Raw genomic sequence first — 19,721 nt, forward strand, 5'->3', positions numbered from 1 at the left:
AATGTATGCTGAAGACCCCATGGCTGCCTATATTGCCTGAAACATTTTGTAAACATGGCCCTGGCTCTCTGTTTGCAAATGAAGAATAACTACATTTAATGTTTATTTATTTGTTAATTAGAGATCAATTCCAATTGCTTTTTGCAAAGAAATCCCTGGGATGTGCACAAACTCTCCAGAATTTCTGTGCTGAGTGCAGGTGCTCTGACCTAGTCTTCACTGGCAGCTGGATTCACAATTTTCCCCTGAAAGAGGATGCTGTGTGAGATTTTGTCAAAAATCATCATCAGGAAGGGCCTATTGAATTTGATAACAGGAGGAGGAGGAATCTGAAGAGACGTTGGTATTATTTCTAGCACAGTCACTGAAGCAGCCTCTGTGCCGTTCTCATTAACATCCACCTTTGCCTTGTGAATTGCCTACAAGGGAAGCAAAGAGTAAAATGTAGACACAGAAGAGTGAAAAGCAATTGGGGATAAGCTTGCTTGCTTAAACACCATAAGGTAATTTGTAAAAGGGAGCACAGAACGAGTGTATTACTGGTTATGGAGAAGATACTCATGTCCACCCTTTCCAAGGAGAGCAAAGCTTGCTCTGAGCTTAGTGAGAGGATTTTTCACTAGTATGGCAGAGTCAAACTCTGCTGTTTGCACAGGCTGAGCAGAATGGAAGACATTTCTTGTTATGTTGTTTCTCAGAGTAAGATTTCTTTGTTTAATATTTAACATCACAAAAGAATGTTTTCACTTTACATAAATCTGTGTGCAAAAATCTTTCTGTGAAGACACACTAGTGACAAGCTTTATCAGATGTCCTTCCTGAAGGCAGCTAACACACTGATATGGCTTTACTTTATAGTGTTTTCTGTGGTAGGTACAGCAAATTTATACTTCTGAACCCAAAGGTGATCTTATTTCATTGTCTTTCACCAGCCTTTGGTGCTCTTTCTTCATTGCCCATAACACATCTGGAATTTCCTATTGTGTGGTTCTGCTGCTCTTCCTCTATTCACTGATCCTATATCCCTAATTCAAGTGTTTACAGGCGCAAAAAGGTACTATTCACTGTTAGGAGTCACAAAATGATTAAATAATACAGGTTAGAAGGACCTCTAGAGGTCATCCAATGCAACCAACCATCCAACACATCTGGTCAGGTTTTGAATATCTCTAAGGATGGAAATTTAATAGCTTCTCTAAGTAACTTGACCTAGTGTTTGATCACCCTCATGGTAGAATTTTTCTTTCATAATTTCCAACCAGAATTTCCCGTGTTCTAATTTGTGTCCATTGCCTCTTGTTCTATCACTGTGCACCAGCAAGAAGAGTCTGCTTCCATCTTCTTTGCACTGTCCTGGTAGGTAGCTGACAGCACTGAGACCCCTTTCCCCCTTACCTTCTCTTCTCCAGACTGAGCAAACCCAGCTCTCTCCATCTCTCCTCTTATCTCCTGTGCTCCAGCACCCTGATCATCCTTAAATCCTCTGCTGGACTCACTCTGCTCCTGTATGTCCACATCTCTCTTGCACTGGGAAACCCAGAATTGAATGCAGTACAGCAGAGGTGATCTCAGTACTGCAGGGCAGAGGGGGAATATCACTTCCCTTGTGACCCGACATGTACCTTCTCTGGGACACTAGGCAATCACTTAATTTTCTGTGCACCAGTTTCTTATTTGTGAAATAGGGCTATTCCTGTTTCACAGGTTTGTTGTTCTAACAAATTCTGAGGTGCTTGGATAATGTAATAATGAAAGGTATATACATTGAATAATTATTCCCAAATTTATGCTATAACTGTATGACTCTTGTCATATTATATTAATTGTTTTATGTTAGCTTGTTGTGAAATTATCTCCTATTATTTATTTTCTGTCTTTCAGATCTGTTTTCTTCTTCAAAAACTTTCAGGTGAGTTTGCAGGGTTGCTATACAACAATTCAATGTTGAATTCTTGGAACAACAGCCATCGAATCCCTCAACTTCTCCTTCCCTTGTTACTATCAGTGAGTCATGAATATATACCTGAAGTAGGATCAGGCTATTTGCAAAGATAAAAATCTGTATGTAATAGGGGCAGACAAGTCTCATGATCTCTATTTCTGCTTGCATACTTACTTTGGAAACCTTCAAGCGAGTATTTTCTGTCATTCCAGAGAGATCAGCTTGGTCACTGAACACCTCTGTCACACCCATTTTCTTGAACAGGTTCTTGACATCGTAGGATCCAGAGATGGAGAATTTTGGAAGGTATAGGTAGATTTTTCTTTTCAGAAAGAAAATAAAAATGTGGGTTTATTATTGAAATATGCACTGACATGAACAACTCTTGCAGGTATACATCCATCCCCGGTATCTGTGGTGCTGACCTCTTGAGGCCTGTCTTTCTAAGAAAGTGATAAGTCTCAGGTTACAGAAGCAGAAATTGAGTTACCAGCTCCACTAGCCACAGTTTGGTCAGTTGTGCAGGGGCACGGTGCTTTGGAAAGTGACTAGGGTAGACAGTGTCATCTAAGATGGAGAAAAGGAAAAGGCATGTTCTTTTGAAGTGGATTCTCCCTTCTCCAGTTTGACTCCCAAGGGCCATGTACCTGCCACGTACTCCATGGCTGGCAGCACTCCTATTGCTTTGGCTGAGGGAGCTGAGCATGTATGAAATCTCCTGATGCCTTCTTTGATCTAAGTGGATTGTGTAATGCCTGCTTCCTCAGAGCTGGGCTTAGCAACTCAGTGTGGGCTCCTAAATTATACCTTGCCTAGATGAGCAGTTATGGACCATTCTACGTTTAAATATACCTGAGTAAAAGAACAGTTAAAGGATTACAGAATCACAGAATGGGTGAGGTTGGAAGGGACCTCTGGAGATCATCTAGTCCAACCTCCCTGCTCAAGCATGGTCACCTAGAGCATGTTAGACAGGGTTGCATCCAGGCAGGTTTTGAATATATCCAGAGAAAAATTCAGATTACCTGTTTTTAAGTGATTTTGCCCAGTTAGACACAGTTTCTGCCAGCAAAGCATCCTCCACCTGCTTCATTGCCCCTTCATCAGGCAGAACAAACAATGCAGCAACATTTCCTTTATATGGGATTTCTACTACCCAGCAAGACAACTTCTCATCCCTATGGATATTATAAGGTTTGTTTCGATACATCATTTTGACCTTAACAGACTTCTTGGCATCCATGAAGAATTCATCATCACTGGTGAGCAAACTGCTGAAAGGTTGTTCCCAGTAGCCTTGTGACAAAAGAATGAATATAGAGTTAAAAAAACTGAAAAAAGGACTAATTAGGGAATACCAGAATAGATGATGCTCAAAATAATATAATTTGAGCAGTAGGGTCCTCAGCAAGCTGATTTCCATTTTATATGATGCTTGCCCTGTTGCCATGGACAGAAGCTTTATGTTGTTTCAACAGTTCTAATAAATTCTAATCACACAAGTGAAATATAGACCAAGGGTGCTGTGGAAAAGACCTCCGCCCTCTGCTTTTGTCTGCTTAAGGCAGTGGTGAAACTTCCACTGACTTCCACAATGCAGGCTCCAGGCCTATTCCTTCCACAAAGGTGTCCTCATTGGTTTGTCACTTTGACCACGTCCTGCACAAAGAGCTGTCTCTCTCTACTAATGACTGTGAGTTGCAAGCTCATCCCTTCACTGTTCTGCATAGTTTCTTCTCTGAACTTGACTTAAAATGAATTTTTTTAACATATATAGAAATGATGCTAGATTTCATCATTTAAAGGAAGAAAGGCATATATTCAAATAGGCAATAGCATAGGCTGACATCATGAATGAATTATGTTTTTAGATTGGGATCAGAATTCCAGAGCATAGTGGATAACCTCTACCCACATTTGTCATGCTACTCACCTTTAAAGAAAATGTAGTTAACTAGAACCATCACAGTGTTTGAATCAAGACTCTTGAGTAAGTTAATGAATTTCCCATGGGTTTTAATTTCTATGTAATCATTAATTTCCTTTCTAGCCTCTGAAGTATTCTGGAAGTTACTAGAAATAGCTTCAGAATGATAAAAATTTGAGAGATCATCCACAAATTTTTGGAGCAGTGTCAGCTGGTCATCTATGAACAGGACATTGCCCATGCTCAGCTGGACTTCTCTGTGAGAGTCATTCAGTAGCTGGAGGAGGCGCTGAAAGCCTTCATGGACCTCCCGCTCCTCCATCTCTGTCAGGTTGAAGGCAAGACCTTTATGCAGTTGATGGCGCGTGGTCGCTCTGGCCCCCAGGGAGAGCATTGCAAAGGCAGCTGAGAGGCTCAGAGGAGAGAAGAAAATGTTCTTGTCACCTGCCTCTGCTGCAACCTGCTTGTAAAATTTAAATGCAAAGTCAGCATTGCTTGGAGCTATCTTGAGATGAGCCAGGTTTTCACCTTCAACATGAGAATGGTCTCCTGGAGAATGAACTGTTTTTTGTTCCTCTTGTTCATCATTGTGGCTGGGCTCATGGTGACCCTGGACGTGAAGCCCAAGAAGTAACAAACACAAAAACAAAGCAGACTTCATTTTTTTCTGATTAGTTCTGTTAAGAAAGAATAGAGTTACTTTTAGATCTAGAACATTTTATGTTTCCTGCATAAAAGTGGTTCTTGTATTTTAGATAATAATTTTCAGATGTTAATTTTTAATACTCTTCTACTTGGCCTTCTACCTAGTACATGACGTTTCTATTCAGTCCCATCAGTTTCCAGTCAGCTGGGCAGTTAACAAAGAAAGAAAGATATGAATGAAACATCATGCGGGAGTGTGTACCCTTTCGTAAGGCATCATGTGTGAAGTAGTTCTTGCCTCGGAATTAATTTCTTATCCCTGTTGTTTAGTATGCCAAATCTGCAAGTCTCTGGTGGGATTTCCATAAAATGAAGCAACAGTACTATAGCAATTCATATAGTCGTCAATCTTCGTTCAGCAGCGGGTGTATTCAGTCTGCTGCCTATCAGGCTGGCTAGCATGGTCTCAGTGCCCTCCTACGCACCTTTGGGTGCCCGATGGAGCTCACCTTGTACCCCACATGTGTTCAGTGGGTGCTTTGGCAAACAAAGTGGATTTGCTAACGTGCTTTTGTAGTGCCCAAGGGCTCATTATGGCTCAAGGTTCTCAAGCACTGCAGTGACACAAATGTAATGTCACAAGACTGAGCAAAATCCACCTGTAGGCTCACCCTTTAAACTTTTTACACCATTCTCTCTCTTATGCAGCAATTCTGAACTCACAAACTATATTATTTCCAAATATAATCCTAATCAGTAGAATAAGGATGAACTAAAAAAGTTTACCAGTTGTCTCTATTGCGCATAAAATATCCGTAAGGTTGCAAAGCCAAACACTCAGGAATTTAGGATAAGTTACAGTGGAAGTTGCCTGCATAGCTGAAATTCAGCCCTGCAGTGTGTGTGTCTGCATAATTTGATAAGCTTTGATTACATAATTCCACAGTCTCTCTTCCATCCTTTTCAGGGGATGAACCATGAAATATACTGGAGAAGTATGTCCTTCACAGGGGCCCTCACCTAATTCGCCTCAAAATTTGGAAGCTCAAAAATATGAAGGAGGCAATGGAGTACAGGAAAAGAGAGATGTTAATGTTGTTCACGGCAGCTGATTAGTTATTCTAGAGCACTGGATTCTGCCTCAGGCTGTGTCCAATGCCAGGTATAATTCTTGTATCAAAATTTCATGGGCAGTTGTTAATTCTGGTTTTCCCTCTGGCTGCCCAGATGAGACACTGAAGATTTGAGCTGTGGCAGTGCTGAGTGTAAGTGCTTAGCTTGCCTAAAATTTGAGATAAAACAATAGCTTCTGAAAAGAAAATGTTATTCTAAATAGAAGCAATTCATTTTGAGCTCATGAGTACTCTTTTCTTAATTCCCCAGATCTACTTTGAGGTAGATCAGTTTCTCGTCCTGGCTGCCTCAGTGCCAGTAGCTGCATCCCTGGGAGCACTGCAGGTTCAGGGACTCTACCCTCTGCTCTGGCATCTGCTCTGTACCAGCCTCGAGTAGCCAGGAGCAATTATAAGGAATATCTGGTGTCCTTGTGATAGTCCTGAGCTGTGCCACAGTCATTCCTCCAGTGGAGATGGTAGGGCTCTGGTGGGAGTTGAGAGGCTTAGGCATGCTCAGATAATGAAATCATCAGGGATTTTATTTTCTAATCTATTACAATATCAATAAATGTGCATCCTGGCTTTTATTAGGGGCTTATTAATTGTTTTTGACAGACTTTCATAGAGGTCTCTGATATGAGGGTTGCTTCTCTGCCAAATCTTGGCTCTCTCCTCCAAAAAATGGAGATGATGGCGCTCACAAAGATAAGTTCACCAAAAGCTGATACTCTCTTTCTTTGCTTTGTTTTTTAGGACACAAGCTTCTTGGAAGTAGATGGATGCATTTAACTGAAGTGTTCAACAAATAAATTATAAAAATTAGAATTTGATCGTTAAACAGAAAAAATATAAAAATATTGCCTGAATAGGAAAGTTTGATAAAGATATTAATGACAGAAAGCAGTTCACCAATAATAAGCAGGCAATGCTGGTCAGTTCCAGAATATGTTACTTGCTCTGCCTACATGTAATGTAGAAATAAGAATCTAAAGTCACCAGGGAACTGCAATTTTGACAAGAGATGTGACTCCACCCTGTCCAGCTTCAGACATATGTAAGAGATCTTGGTCAAGTGATACTTTATCAAAATTTTTAACAAGATTTTCTAACATCCAGCAAATCTCGCAACCCAAGAAGCTGGAAATTATAAGAAATGCAAATATTTTGTTATAATGACAAAATATTTTAAAGTGAAAATTTCCATATTTACCATTTCTCAGCAGTAACTAAGAGGAGGCAGCCTACTATACTGCTGTACTGTTACTTATGTGCAACACATTCCTCTGAGACTTCAACAGCCTGACACTATGTCAGACCTCTGGTTTGTAAAGGGCACTTGAGATTACAACTGAATTTGCTCCTCTGGAAGCAGACACAAAGTTTTATGTTTCACCTAAGTGTTGATGACAGTGAAGTATTTACTACAGATGTCATCTTCCAGTCATCCGGCTGTTGTACTAGGAGCTTGACCACTGCCTGAATCCTCCTCCTGGCATTTAGAACATGCTTCCAGAAGGCTAAGATTATTTCCAGTTGCTGCTACAAAATAAACTCATCTCAGAATGAAATATTGTATAATAAACAGCAGAGATCCCATAAAACACAAATTCATTCTCTTAAGAAAGTATAATATGGTACTTACAGTGTATTTGAAAGTCTACTGCATCTCTCTTTTACAACACTCCTTCTCTATTCTTTATTTTACTGGGTAGGATTAAGTTAATGTCCACTGGTAAATATTAAACAGAGCAAATAAGATTTATTTGCAAAACAAACACTGAGTAAGGTATTTTTTTCCTAGACATCAAACATTATAAACCTACTTTCCCGTTACAGAGGCAAAACACTGCCAGTACCTGGGGCTCCAATAGAGCAGCATAAGCAGGGACCTTGCTGCTTTGGGGCTTGAACTAAACTGTGAACAAAAAAGTTTTGCAAGGTGATGTGACATAACTGTTATAAATGCATTAGAAAACCAAACACTAGAAGCGGTAGAAACCAAGACAGGGCCTACCTCTGGGTATAAAAAGGATGATGTGTCTTGCCAAGCTTTCTGCATGGGACATTCTGCAGCAAGGATGCTGCCTAATTGTATAGGCAAGACAGAAGCAAGTTTTGTTCAGGAAGATCTCAGTCTCTCCATGTCGCCCTGGAAAGTGCAATCAGCCATACCCTAACTGGTATTCTTTGAAGGTCTCATTAAATTCTTACATAAAAGATAATCAGGGGATACTGGTTAGATTTACAGAAAGCCTTTGATGAGTTTAGTTTAGAAATTAATAAAAGAATCGGAGAAAAGTAGAATATCGACATGGCTTGAGAAACAGCCAAACCTAGAAAACAAATAGGAGAAAGAACAGGCAATCTTCATCATGGCAAAATGTTAGCGAGGGGGAAGAGACAATGTCTTCTCAAACTTCACTGCTTCCACATGGTGTGATTTATGCACATGTTACGTATGAATCATGCCAGGCTCTCTTCCACTTGAGAGCAACAGGAACTATTAGCTATTTATAAGGTTATTTAAGGATGAGATGCATGGCACTCATCCTGAGTATTATTAGTATTGACTAATTATTTCCATTGAATGTACCTGATTTCACTCTAGGTAAATCTACAATTTATCTACATATAGCAATCTATCATAGCTGTTATTGTTTAATTACTATCTTCTAGTAGCCAGAAATGGTTAGAAAATGTTTTCACAGACAGCCCTTTCTCCATGATGCATGTAAGTATACAGAAAGTTTATCACAGCGCTACATTAAATTACCAAGGTTTACCAGGAGTTAGTATGCTGTTGCTTAACTCTAGAAAAGACAAAATGTTTTTCTCAAGTCTCGGCCTGCCTACGTAGATAGTATGAATCTTTCAACCCAGCCCTAATCCTTGGCTAACAATCCGAAGGATGCTACTGTTTTCGGGGAGGAACTGTGGGGAACAGTGCAGTTTCTTCAGCAATAGTTTTCTTTCCTCCTCGGCCATGCTGGAGCACTCGGCACGTCCGTGAGCGGGGTAACTGGTCACTTACCCCAGGACACCGATTCCTCTGACCCTGGCCCATGTGTGAGCCTAGTCAAGGGTAAAGCTTGCAGTTACATCAAACCCACAAACAAATGTTTCTGCTCACAAGCTTTGAAGCCATCAATTCCTCTGTGATTCCAGATAGATCAGCATGATGAATGAATCAGTCACACAGTTTTTTTAAAGTCTCCCTCAAGTTATAAATGCCAAAAGTAGAGACTCTGGAAAATATGAGTCTCTCCTGCTGAATACGATGCAAAATGAGGGTGAATCATCACATAAGGATAACACCAGTGTACCTGATAGATGGCAGTGTCTGTGAGATCCCGGTGAACATGAAGCTGTTTATTTCTTGTGTGTGTGTTTTCCTGTTTGTGTAAATGGCAGTTTAGAAAACCTTGCCCACAGAACAACTGTCACTGCAATAACATGAGAGTAAATTGGGATGTGCAGAGTTTTGGAGGAAGGAAGCCCAAGCCCACGCAGTGCAAATTCACAGAGCACTTGGGTATTTCTAGATGAGCGATGCCTGGGATGGAGGCATTCCTGCCCCAGGAGCCAGGGTATCTTTTGCCATTTGAGAAGTCATACAAAGGATTGACAGAAATGCTTTTCCGTTGGCCTGATAATGGCCTATATGGACCTTTTCTGTGGGTTAATTAATTCTCTTTCACTCCTGTTTGGCAACGAGTGTTTGCTCAGTTGTGCGATGTGAGGCAAGCTCAGTTCATCCTCAGAGGGGCAGTTTCATTCCATATCATTAAGTTAGTCCTGCCTTTGCTTCGTTGTCAAATTATGATGTGCCAGCTTTGCAAGCTATATTTCTGGGTTTCCCAGAGCAAAGGGTTTTTGGTTGTGAAAGTAAAATGTTGGCAAGTCAATAAGAATTGGGCAAGAGAATGTGTACTTAGAATGATAAATCCTCATGCCACCATTTCATTTGCCTTAGAAAGAGGTATCCACTCAAAGTCCATCTGCAAAAGTTCATATAAATATACCTTCTGATAGAAGCAACTCCATTAAAATAAGGGGGTCAAGACCACTGAAAAATTACTGTAACTATGATAACAATCAGGTCCTGTCCTAAATGCTGAAGTAAATAAGCTCAAAGCTGCAATTTTAACACACTGTGCCACTGCTACAGCTGGGCTGTGACTGCCAATGCTCTGGCTGCTGCCATGCATGTGAGGAGGAGAGCAGCTTGCTGCCCTCAGCAAAAAATGATGAGGGCAATTAAAACTATACAATTCTGCCTGCCTTTAGCTATCATTTAAAACTCCTGCCAGGAAAAGCTAGCATGGCCAATGCAAGATAACAGTGGTATAATCAGGTTTAAGTAAATACATACCCTTCTTCAAAAGAGGTTTTTGCCCTTTAGATGCAATGTCTTTGGCCAGATTATCCTCTGCCTACTTCACTTTCTTTGCATCTGGCAGGTGCCAAATGCTGCAGCAAAGCTCCCTGGAGAGGTGTCAGCACCACAGCATGCATCAGCTTCCTGCTAGCACAGGGTTTTACCACTTAGTTCTGTATTCATGATCTGTCCAGCAACTGGACTGTTTCCATCGACAAAAGTCATCTGCATGGGTGTGTGCAACAAGAAAAGAAAGGCTTTTTTGTTTTTGTTTTTTGATAACACTAAGAGAGAGTAAATGAATATCTTGTGGTCAAGGAAGTATTAATGTAAACCTGAAGAACTCATGTGTCGTAAAACTCCTTGTATGGACAGATGGTACTTTGAACATAGTTTCATAATGGGATTCTGTTCTGCCATGTTTTCAGCCTCTTTCACAACTGCAGTTGGACTCTCTGAAGTGAAATTTCATACAACTTCATAGCTCTCCAGATGAAAGCCATTTAAAGGAACTCAAATAATCTTGTTATTTTTTTCTGTGTTATATCTTAGAAGCAAATAAAGTTATTTCATTACCAGACTGTGATTCTATTTCTCATAACAGATGTTTTACCTCAGATGATTACTTTCACATGTTTGCAGAAAACAAATATTTTAGTGTTATTGTTCTGCTTTGTTTACACCTGAAATCCTAGTCCTCAGAGTGTATTTCTAAGAATACACAGAAATTTAAGGCCTGGTGTGAATTCCATTGGAGTCAATGAGCCAGAATTTTGAAGTTCAAGACAGGTATCTCTCAATGAGAGCTCATCTGAGGTTTTACTGATATATTTTCTATCAAGTTCTCAGATGAATGAAAACATTGAAATTGAAACTCTGCATGAGTATGCTGAAGCTTTTCAAAACTAGGTGCTATAAGTTTCAAAAAATCACTAGAATAGAAAAGGGAGAAATAGAAAGGAACAGTGGAGAAACTCTACAAGACTGTACATTTTTTCCCAAATTGAATTGTAGCTTGAATATCTTTTTTCAAAACAATGCATCATCATACTCAAGTGGCTAGGACTACTGACTAAAAACCTTAATTATTATCACAATACAAGAACTTAGTGATGGCATGCATTAACTCCCCGAATTAAATATACATACATACATACATACATATATATATATATATAAACATATATATATACATGTAGCAGCTAGAATAGCTGTCAGTAAAGGGAAGTGGTCAGTCCTCCTCCTGGATCTTGGTGAAGTTCAATGTGAGCCCTTCCAGCACCTGAGTAGTGGATCTAGAGCCCAGGGCCAGCAGGGCGAAGCCAGCAGAGATGCTCACCAGAGGGAAGGAAACGTTCCTGCCAGGGGCTTCTGCAGTCACTTGCCTGTAAAACCTGAAGACAAAGTCAGCGTTGCTGGGGACTTTCCTACAGGGATCCACTAGGATCTTCCCCACAGGGATGCTGCTGCTGGGACGTGTAGTTTTCTTATACTACTTGTGGAGATTGGACTGAGGATAGCCAGGAACAGCAGGCTGAAGTACAACGAAGGGGAGTGCTGGAAGGCATCAGTAAGGAGCAAAGCAAATACATTTCTTGATCTAACTGTAAATAGATTTCATTGCCATGTGCTGTGCCAGAAACAGCTCCTTAATTTGTTCACCTGGCCCTTTGAGAACTTTTATGGTTATTACCTTTGGGGGTTATAGTAACATTTGTCTTTCTGGTTTCTCGCTAAAACCACTTCTAAAAATTTTTAGCAATCGAAAAATACGTGTTTCCCCTACTTGTGAGAATGAAATGATCCTGAGGGATCTGATTATATCTCTGTTTCAGCACCAGCTTGGCAGAGGTATTGGAGCAATCCATGGTCTGTGCTATTTAAAATCACTGTCAGATTTAAGGAATGGAGAGCTGTGCACCTAATCACCTCTGTCTCTGCATGCCTCCGCATCAGTGCTGGAAAGAGAGCTGCATGACATCGGCTTCTGCTGTTGAGCCTTTCTGGACAGCAGGGTCCAGCTCCTAAGACCACTAACTCTCCAAAGGCCATTTTCTGTGAGCTCCACCTAACTTACAGAGCTGGGGCAGCACCCAGCAAACAGCTTGCACAATTTTCCAAAAGGTGGAATACAGTACCCAAACCAAAGACAGACTTTCTGGTTTGTACCACAATCCTTGTTTTTAAGATTTTTTAAGTGCAGCAAAGTACAGTGACTATGACTCCACAATACGTTGTATATCCCATTTTAAACTATATCTTAGTCCATTTATGATAGCACATAATACAATTAAACTTGCATATTTTACTCTTCATTTTCACACATGACAGTTTGTGTACTCAGCCGTGAAGTGTTTTTAGGTATTTGTATCATCAAACCATTGCCATGTTATCTGAAGACCTCCACAAATCCTCAGTGGGGAGCAGTCTTTTGAAAATATACATACACAATTACTGTGACAGCAAATGCGTGTGGCTGATCAGAAGAAACCACCACAACACAGCAATGACAAACATTTGAGATTCTCACGATTTTTGCCTTGCAATAGTTTTGATGTTTACTTCCTGAATGTCCTAAGTTTATTTCCTCTAGAAGGAAAAAGGAGCTCAGGGGCTAGCAACACGACTTGGACCTTAGTGGTATGCAATAAATGCAGATCACCAGCAGAGCAGGAGACTGCAGGGCTGAATGACAAAATAGCAGTTTCCACGCCTCACTCACTCATCCTGCACCTATGTGCTAGTACACTAACTCATGCTGGGGCACAGGCCTGGCATTATCCTGCAATCACTCATATTCATACATTTTTAGTATGCTTCCTGATACAGGCATTGCCCGTTCCAGTTAAATTCTTCCAAATAAGCCCTGGGCATATTTTAGGGATTAGCACAAGTCAGGGAATTATTTCCAATACGCTAGTTGGATGTTTTGCAGAGGCAGAGAGTCAAGCAATGTGGATATGAGCTGGGACAAGCCGATTGATCTCAGGGCTACAGAGACGTTGAAGCACTTTATTTACTTGCGTAGACGTAAGTTCTGTGAGTATGATTAATTTCAGTGTTGATTTTAGCCCTCGCAGCTATTCACACCCTATCTCTTTTTGGCTTCCTGCTGGAGTGTTAAGATGGATGCCTCTTGATGAAGCAATGATCAAATCTGCAAAGCAATACAAGTAACATCTTTCGGGTATCTGGCTGATTAAAATATGCCCAAGCTCTGATTTAGCCCCTTTTGGGTATCTGGCTGATTAAAATATGCCCAAGCTCTGATTTAGCCCCTGTTTCCCCATAGGATGTTCTTGGAGAATTTGAGACTCTAAAAGGAGGTCAAAAAAGCCAACACAAAGTGGGTGGATGTCATCAGCTGTGAATGCTGGCAAACCAAGTATGGCAAGAGAGTTTTCTTTCAAGGGAAGCACCTAAAGATTGTCTGAAAGGAGAGTAATTCCCTGAACTTGTGGTCTGTAGCTATGCCTCCCCCTTTTCCTAGGAGCTCCATCAATGTCACAAAATAACATTCCTTGAGCCACCACTTCACTCAACAGCATAGTTTGCAGAGCATTCACTGGGCTTTGCCAAACCCACACTCAAACCATTCTCTCCAGGGAAAGGCAGACTTGGGCTTCTATCTTCCTGGAAAATATGATTATTAGAATGCCAGATCCAAGATCTTTAGAGTTAAAATGCAATAGCAGCACGCCACTCACAGTGGCCAGCCTGACCTACCTGGATTTTAGGGTATTATACATGACCCTAAAAATTAAATCTTGATGCTAAAAATTAAATTCCTTGTCACCCAACCCTGTACCTTGAAACAAAATTAACAACACATTTACAACAAACAGAGAAGGGTCATTTTTTCACCTAGTTTATGCTACTCCTACGGTGAATCTCTCTGGTATAAGCGTGTCCTGCATGTTATAACCCCTTCCCCTGTTTTAAGGGGGAATATGACCCTGCTGAAATGGTAGAATCTTGACATTGACTGGTGTAATCACTGGATCTGGAGTAAATAATTCTATTGAACCCAAAAGACAGAAGAGAGAGGAAATTAGGCTGACACCATACCCAGAGTGACTGCATTTCTGTCAGCAGACCTCTGCTTTCCCTGGTGCTCCAGATCTTCACAGGCACTTAGACTTGTGTCTAGATTTTGGTACTACCCTGGATCTATGAGACTGACTCAGAACAGTGATATCAAATTGACACAGACATCCTCAGATAGTGGGGACAATCATTTTCACACGGAAACACAGTATGACCTTTCTCCTCCACTGATGTCCAGGTGGAAGAGAACAACTGGAGGTTGTTCTGCATTTATATTGTGATCTGAAATATATCAGCCTGCCACTGGACCAGCACTTGCTAAGACCTTGCAATTGCCGGAGCAAGTCGGTTCAACAGCTTCTTTGTTTCCTATTCACAACTCAGGAGCAGCCATTTTGTTCAATATATATTTACTTAAAATGTTTTAACATGCTTCCTTCAGGCTGGATATTCACCTGGTTTTTCAAAGATGGCATACATTGGTCATTAAAAGCCTGATTTCTAAGCCCATCCATAATTCACTAAAAGGTATAGTTCAAGGATTACTTTCTAGTGGAGGAAGGAAAAAAACAATGTTTTCAAGAATGATCACATATTTGCTTCATTTTTTTTCAAAACTAGAAAATTGTTAGTAACAGGTTTGATACAATTTTAATCACATAGAAATATAATTGCATGAAGAATGCAATTCTTTTCAACTAGACTGGTCATTTTTCAGTAGGGTTTACAATTTTTCCCATGAAGAGGACGCTCTGAGAATATCGATCAACAATCAACAGCAAAAATGGACGGTTGAATTTAACAACAGGAGGAACAGAATGAGGAAGGAATTCTGTATAAGTGCCTCCTGCAGCCTCTGTGCCATTCTCGTGGATATTCAGCAGGGCCTTGTGGACAGCCTACAATAAAATATAGCAAATATTAATGTATCTGGAGAAGACTAGGGGGAGAAACTAAAATTAGCACTAAATCCGTTCAATTATTGCCTTTTACAAAAATTGCTGTGAAGCCAACGAGCAGGCAGAAAACCACTACAGCTCTGTTAGCAATGATTTGTTAGCAGTGTGATCTCTGTAAAAAAGTGTTCTCCCATTCAGCATTGCTCACTGTCAGTGTATCTAACAGACTCCAGTGACTGTGCATCTCGTGACTGCACTCCCGTTCAGTACTGCTCACCATGGGCGTATCTAACAGACCCCACCAGCTGCACATTTTGTGGTATTAACTGAAAATAGAACATTCAAGTAAACTCAAAAGAAATGATAATTTCAGAGAGAATGGAAGCTGGAATCTAGGACCACTCTCTATGCATCCTTAATAGCACTTTCATCACAAATTTAAACTCCATATGACAATTTTCAAAATTATTGTAGATTATTTTTCTTTAATCATTTTATTTTACTAGCCCCCAATTGTCAAAACACAGTAATTACTCCTTTCACAATAGCTGTAAGAAAGTTAATGTTTATCATCTCAACATTATCTCTTATTTCCAGGAAATGATGCTTTCCCTAATCTGGTCCATTTTAAGTGACTAGCACTAGTCAATATCTTCAATGACAGCAGAAGTTTTAAAATCCTTTAAAATTATAGGATGCACATGGTATAAAAAGGATAACTTTCTCTTCTAAATATCCTGATGCAAAACATCCCCAGCACAGATATGGAGAATCTTTTCACATGGAGAAACTGGATCATGTTTAGTCCCTGGGACAAATGCTCTACCTCTCCCAACCTGTGCCACATCTCAGCCTCCAGAAGGAAGATAGTAGTGTGAAAATACATTTATACTTCTCTTAGCCCCAGATGTTGGACACGTCTGAGAGAATTTAAGGCTACCACTTTATTAGCCGAATGTTCTAGTTCACTGAATAACAAACAGCCCTAAAAAAAAAAAAAAAAAAAAAGAAAAAAAAAGAAAAAAAAAACTTCCCCAGTATAGCCTAGGCAAGGCAACTGGGCACTGAGGAATCCACAGGTCATCATTTCTGTTGACAAACTTACTTTTGAAATCTTTATATCAGGTGTTTCCATGATTCCAGATAGATCAGCATGGTCAGAAAACACATCAGTTACACCGAGATTCATGAACATCTTCTTTAAGTCATAGGTGCCATAAATAGATAGTTTTGGAATATACACTTCCATCCTCCTGTTAAATTCAAAAGAAATGGTAGTTATTGCAACCAAATCACATCTTGGACTAAAGTCTCCCAACTGGATGTTTGCTCTTCTGTCAAAAAAGAAAAAGAAAAAAAAGAAAAAAAAAAGAAAAAAAGAAAAAGAAAAAAGAAAAGAAAGAAAGAAAAGAAAAGAAACCCGGAAACCAGGTCTTCAAATTTGGAAGAAATAGCAACAAAAAAGAGGGCTGAAAACAACAATTCAGTGATTTGGAGGATGGAAGAGGCGAAAGACTTAGCTGAGCTTTGTTGTACAATACTGCAATAGTCACTCTACTGCACAGAAAACAAATGTCATGCCATCACATTTGGCATAACGTTTGCATTCACTTCCTAGCCCAAAATATTTTTCTTTTGGATTTCACACTCTGTTCCCACTAAGGAATCTGGCTGCTATGTCACAGTATTACCACACTTAGCACACTGTACTGGAGATGGGAACTAGAGACACTTAAGAACAACTATAAATTACTTGAGGAGAGAAATCCGATTTCCAAATTCACAGGTCTTGTCCCTCATTATAGGGCAATACTGATCCACTTCTTGCTGAAAGTAAGTATGAAATCATTTGGTCGACCCTTTCCTATCCATTTCAACACTTAAATCTTCAGTCAACAGCAAAAGTGGTAAAAATAGCAAAATTATAAAGTCTAATCATATCATTCAGATTTTGGAATATAACCCACTGGGAAGCATCAAATCAGCATTTTATATTTACCGTCTTTCAAATGATTTTTCCCATTTAGACACAGTGTCTTTTGTAAGGGCATCCTCCAATCGTTTCATTTTTCCTTTGCTGGGCAGGATAAATAATGCCACCACATCTCCCTTGTAAGGAATCTGCACCACCTCACAAGAAAGCTTTCTGTCAGAGTAGCTTTGATAAAACCCATCTCGATTCATCATCTCCACTTCAACTGAAGTCTTCTCATTCACATAGAAATAATCCTTACGCGTCCCCTTGATATTGAAAGGATTTTCCCAGTAGGCTTAAAATCAAAAGAGAGAGTGCAATTTAATGCTTACTTCAAAGAGGATATATTAGTATAGTCCAGGCTAATTAACACCAAAGAAAAAACCCCGTATCTTTGGATTTGCACTCGTACTTGAAGATCAAACATATTCAAAATTTGTTAAAGATCTTGTTCTCTGACATCTTCATTGTAATGTTTCCAGTAACAACCAAGTATTGCAGAATAAACTTGACATGGACTTGTATAATGCCTTCATAAGGCAGAAAATGGAATGGAGTAACTTCATCATACTATCTCATATCTGATCTGAAGAAAATAAAAGCTGAACAGGAATCAGACAGTTATTTTCTCATTTGAGAGTATTGCCTGTAAAGCCAATTCCTCAGCAGATGATCGCTTTCTAATAGGTAACATGTTAAGCTCCTTTCACGTTTTTTCATGTTATTCATCTTGTAGTACTAAAGCAAACTCCTATGCAAGAACAACCAAAACCTTCTGACCCGATTATAACTCCATTATGGTAAATAGAATGGGGCTTTAATCTTCAGAATGGGTTTCTCTTGATGTTTATTCAACTGAATATTTTCTGATATTTTATTTGTATTAAATCAGGTCATTCATTGAACAAATACACACGGACCACAGCTTGACAAGTTGTAAAAGTATATCTCTAGGTTTTTGACTATTCAATAGAAATAATAAAAAAACCCACAGAAATAATAAATAATAGAATGTAAACTCCACAGTACTTTGATTACTTTCTGAAGCTGAGTTTATTTTTCTCCCAACAAGTAGAATAATATACTCTAACCTCATAAAGGAACAGATCTGAGGCTACAGTACCCAAATTTAGCAGAGCACTTGAAACAAAAAACGTTCTGCTGAGTGGTTTTCAGTTTCCACACATTCATTTCTGTGTGGTAAATTCCATTTACATCCTGCATGCTGCTACAAATGGATATAAAATCTAAGAGGTTATTAATCATTGCCAAAACAGAAACATTCCCAAGTACCTCTTGAGATATGAATAATGTAATGACAAGCTGTAGAACATTGAGATCCTGACTCCATAGGTATCCATTCATTCAATGCATGTGTGAGCAGATTAAAGTGTTTGGCAATTTTTATATAATTTTTACCTTTGGAATATTTTTTTCTGGTTCATACAGCATATTAAAATACTGCAGAATAATATTTGAAAGAATAAGTAGAAAAACCTTGATATGATCATTTACAAATACCTAAATCTGTTGTGCTCTGGCAATTCCACAAGTCTTAGAGCTTGCGAATAAATGAACTCTTATGCCTAAGAGCCTAAACATATACTAGAAAAACTTAGATGTGGAAGATGTCTGAAGATGAGAACTTTCAATGTTTCTCATCACAATGGCACAATCTACTGGCATTTCTTTTAAAAATAATTCAGACATAATTAAGGGTGTTTCTGTTTTAGTCCAGGTCAGATTAAGACACTGCAGTAGATAACATCTATATAACTTTTAACTTACCTTTGAAGTAAATATAATTAATAAGAACCATTAGAGTGTCTGGATCAAGGTCTTCAACTATTTGCTTTACCTTCCCATGGGTTTTGTTCTTTATGTAATCATTGATCTCTTTTTCAGCTTCAGTGGAATTCTGAAAGTTACTAGAAATAACTTTTGCTTTATACAATTTTTTGCTGTCCTTCAGAAATGTTTTCAGTGGCTTGAGTTGTTCATCTGTGAACAGGATGTTCCCCATAGCCAGCTGCATCTGGCTGTCAGGGCGGTTCAGCTTGAGGAGGAGATGACGAAAGCCGTCATGTACCTCCTCCTCCCGGATCTTGGTGAGGTTAAAGGCGAGTCCTTTCAGAATTTGAGCCTGAGTAGAGGATCTGGAGCCCAGGGCCAGCAGGGCAAAGCCAGCGGAGATGCTGACTGGAGAGAAAAAAATGTTCCTGACAGGGTCCTCCGTGGTCGCTTGTCTGTAAAACCTGAAGGCAAAGTCAGTGTTGCTGGGGACTATCCTGTGGCAGGATCCTCCAGGCTCTTCCCCGCAGGGATGCTGCTCCTGAGGGTAAGTCACTTTGTGCTGGCCATCGTGGTGGCCAGGCTGGGGCAAGCTGTGGACAGCAGGGTGAAGCGCGGCCACCAGCAAACACAGGGAGAGGGTGGCCCTCATCTCCTTTTGCAGCTACTGCATGAACAAGGAACAAAACAGTCAGAGTCGTGTCAACCTCTCATCTTTTATTTCTATCCATTTCTAGATTCAGCAGCTCTTTGGCAATCATTGTTCTTTCGTGACTAGTGCCCTTACTACGGAAGTGTTTGAAATCCTCCTGCTTCTGAGTTTATGTGTAATTCCTAACCATTTTAGTTCTGCCTTCCTCCAGCTATAGAAGTCCCTCGTTAAAGGATGTTTGTGAAGAGAGAAGTAAGTGAGTATTAAAGAAAAATATGCCATGTTAGGAGTCAGAGGAAAAGAACAAATGAGACAAACTGATTTTGATCTGCGTGTAGATCCCTTTTTTA

The 19,721-nt window shown here is 39.8% G+C and overlaps 2 protein-coding genes across 2 annotated transcripts; both read right to left on the reverse strand.

The window, feature by feature from the left end:
* Positions 1-209: 209 nt before the first annotated feature.
* LOC134140911 (alpha-1-antitrypsin-like) lies at positions 210-4,530 on the reverse strand. Its single transcript, XM_062576608.1, has 4 exons — positions 3,876-4,530; positions 2,968-3,238; positions 2,117-2,264; positions 210-419 (listed from the first exon to the last, which is right to left on the reverse strand). Exons 1-4 carry the CDS (start codon positions 4,528-4,530, stop codon positions 210-212), a joined length of 1,284 nt encoding a protein of 427 aa, XP_062432592.1.
* Positions 4,531-14,761: 10,231 nt separating this feature from the next.
* On the reverse strand, positions 14,762-19,404 carry LOC134141018 (alpha-1-antitrypsin-like; the record flags this gene model as incomplete). The annotated part of the gene is given in 4 exon segments (XM_062576856.1): positions 14,762-14,953; positions 16,059-16,206; positions 16,953-17,223; positions 18,717-19,404. Coding segments are annotated over 4 exon segments (1,299 nt in total), but the record flags the coding sequence as incomplete, so codon positions are not given.
* Positions 19,405-19,721: the final 317 nt, after the last annotated feature.

Source organism: Rhea pennata, chromosome 5 (assembly GCF_028389875.1).
Source record: "Rhea pennata isolate bPtePen1 chromosome 5, bPtePen1.pri, whole genome shotgun sequence".
NCBI lineage: Eukaryota > Metazoa > Chordata > Aves > Rheiformes > Rheidae > Rhea > Rhea pennata.

What these genes read in the sequence shown, in the direction of transcription:
- LOC134140911 (XM_062576608.1), bottom strand. Translation starts at nt 4,530, where the DNA reads ATGAAGTCTGCTTTGTTTTTGTGTTTGTTACTTCTTGGGCTTCACGTC. An exon ending in TAACTACATTTTCTTTAAAG is followed by an intron (nt 3,239 to 3,875) that starts GTGAGTAGCATG and finishes TTTTGTCACAAG; the next exon opens with GCTACTGGGAACAACCTTTC. An exon ending in GCAAAATCACTTAAAAACAG is followed by an intron (nt 2,265 to 2,967) that starts GTAATCTGAATT and finishes CTTTCTGAAAAG; the next exon opens with AAAAATCTACCTATACCTTC.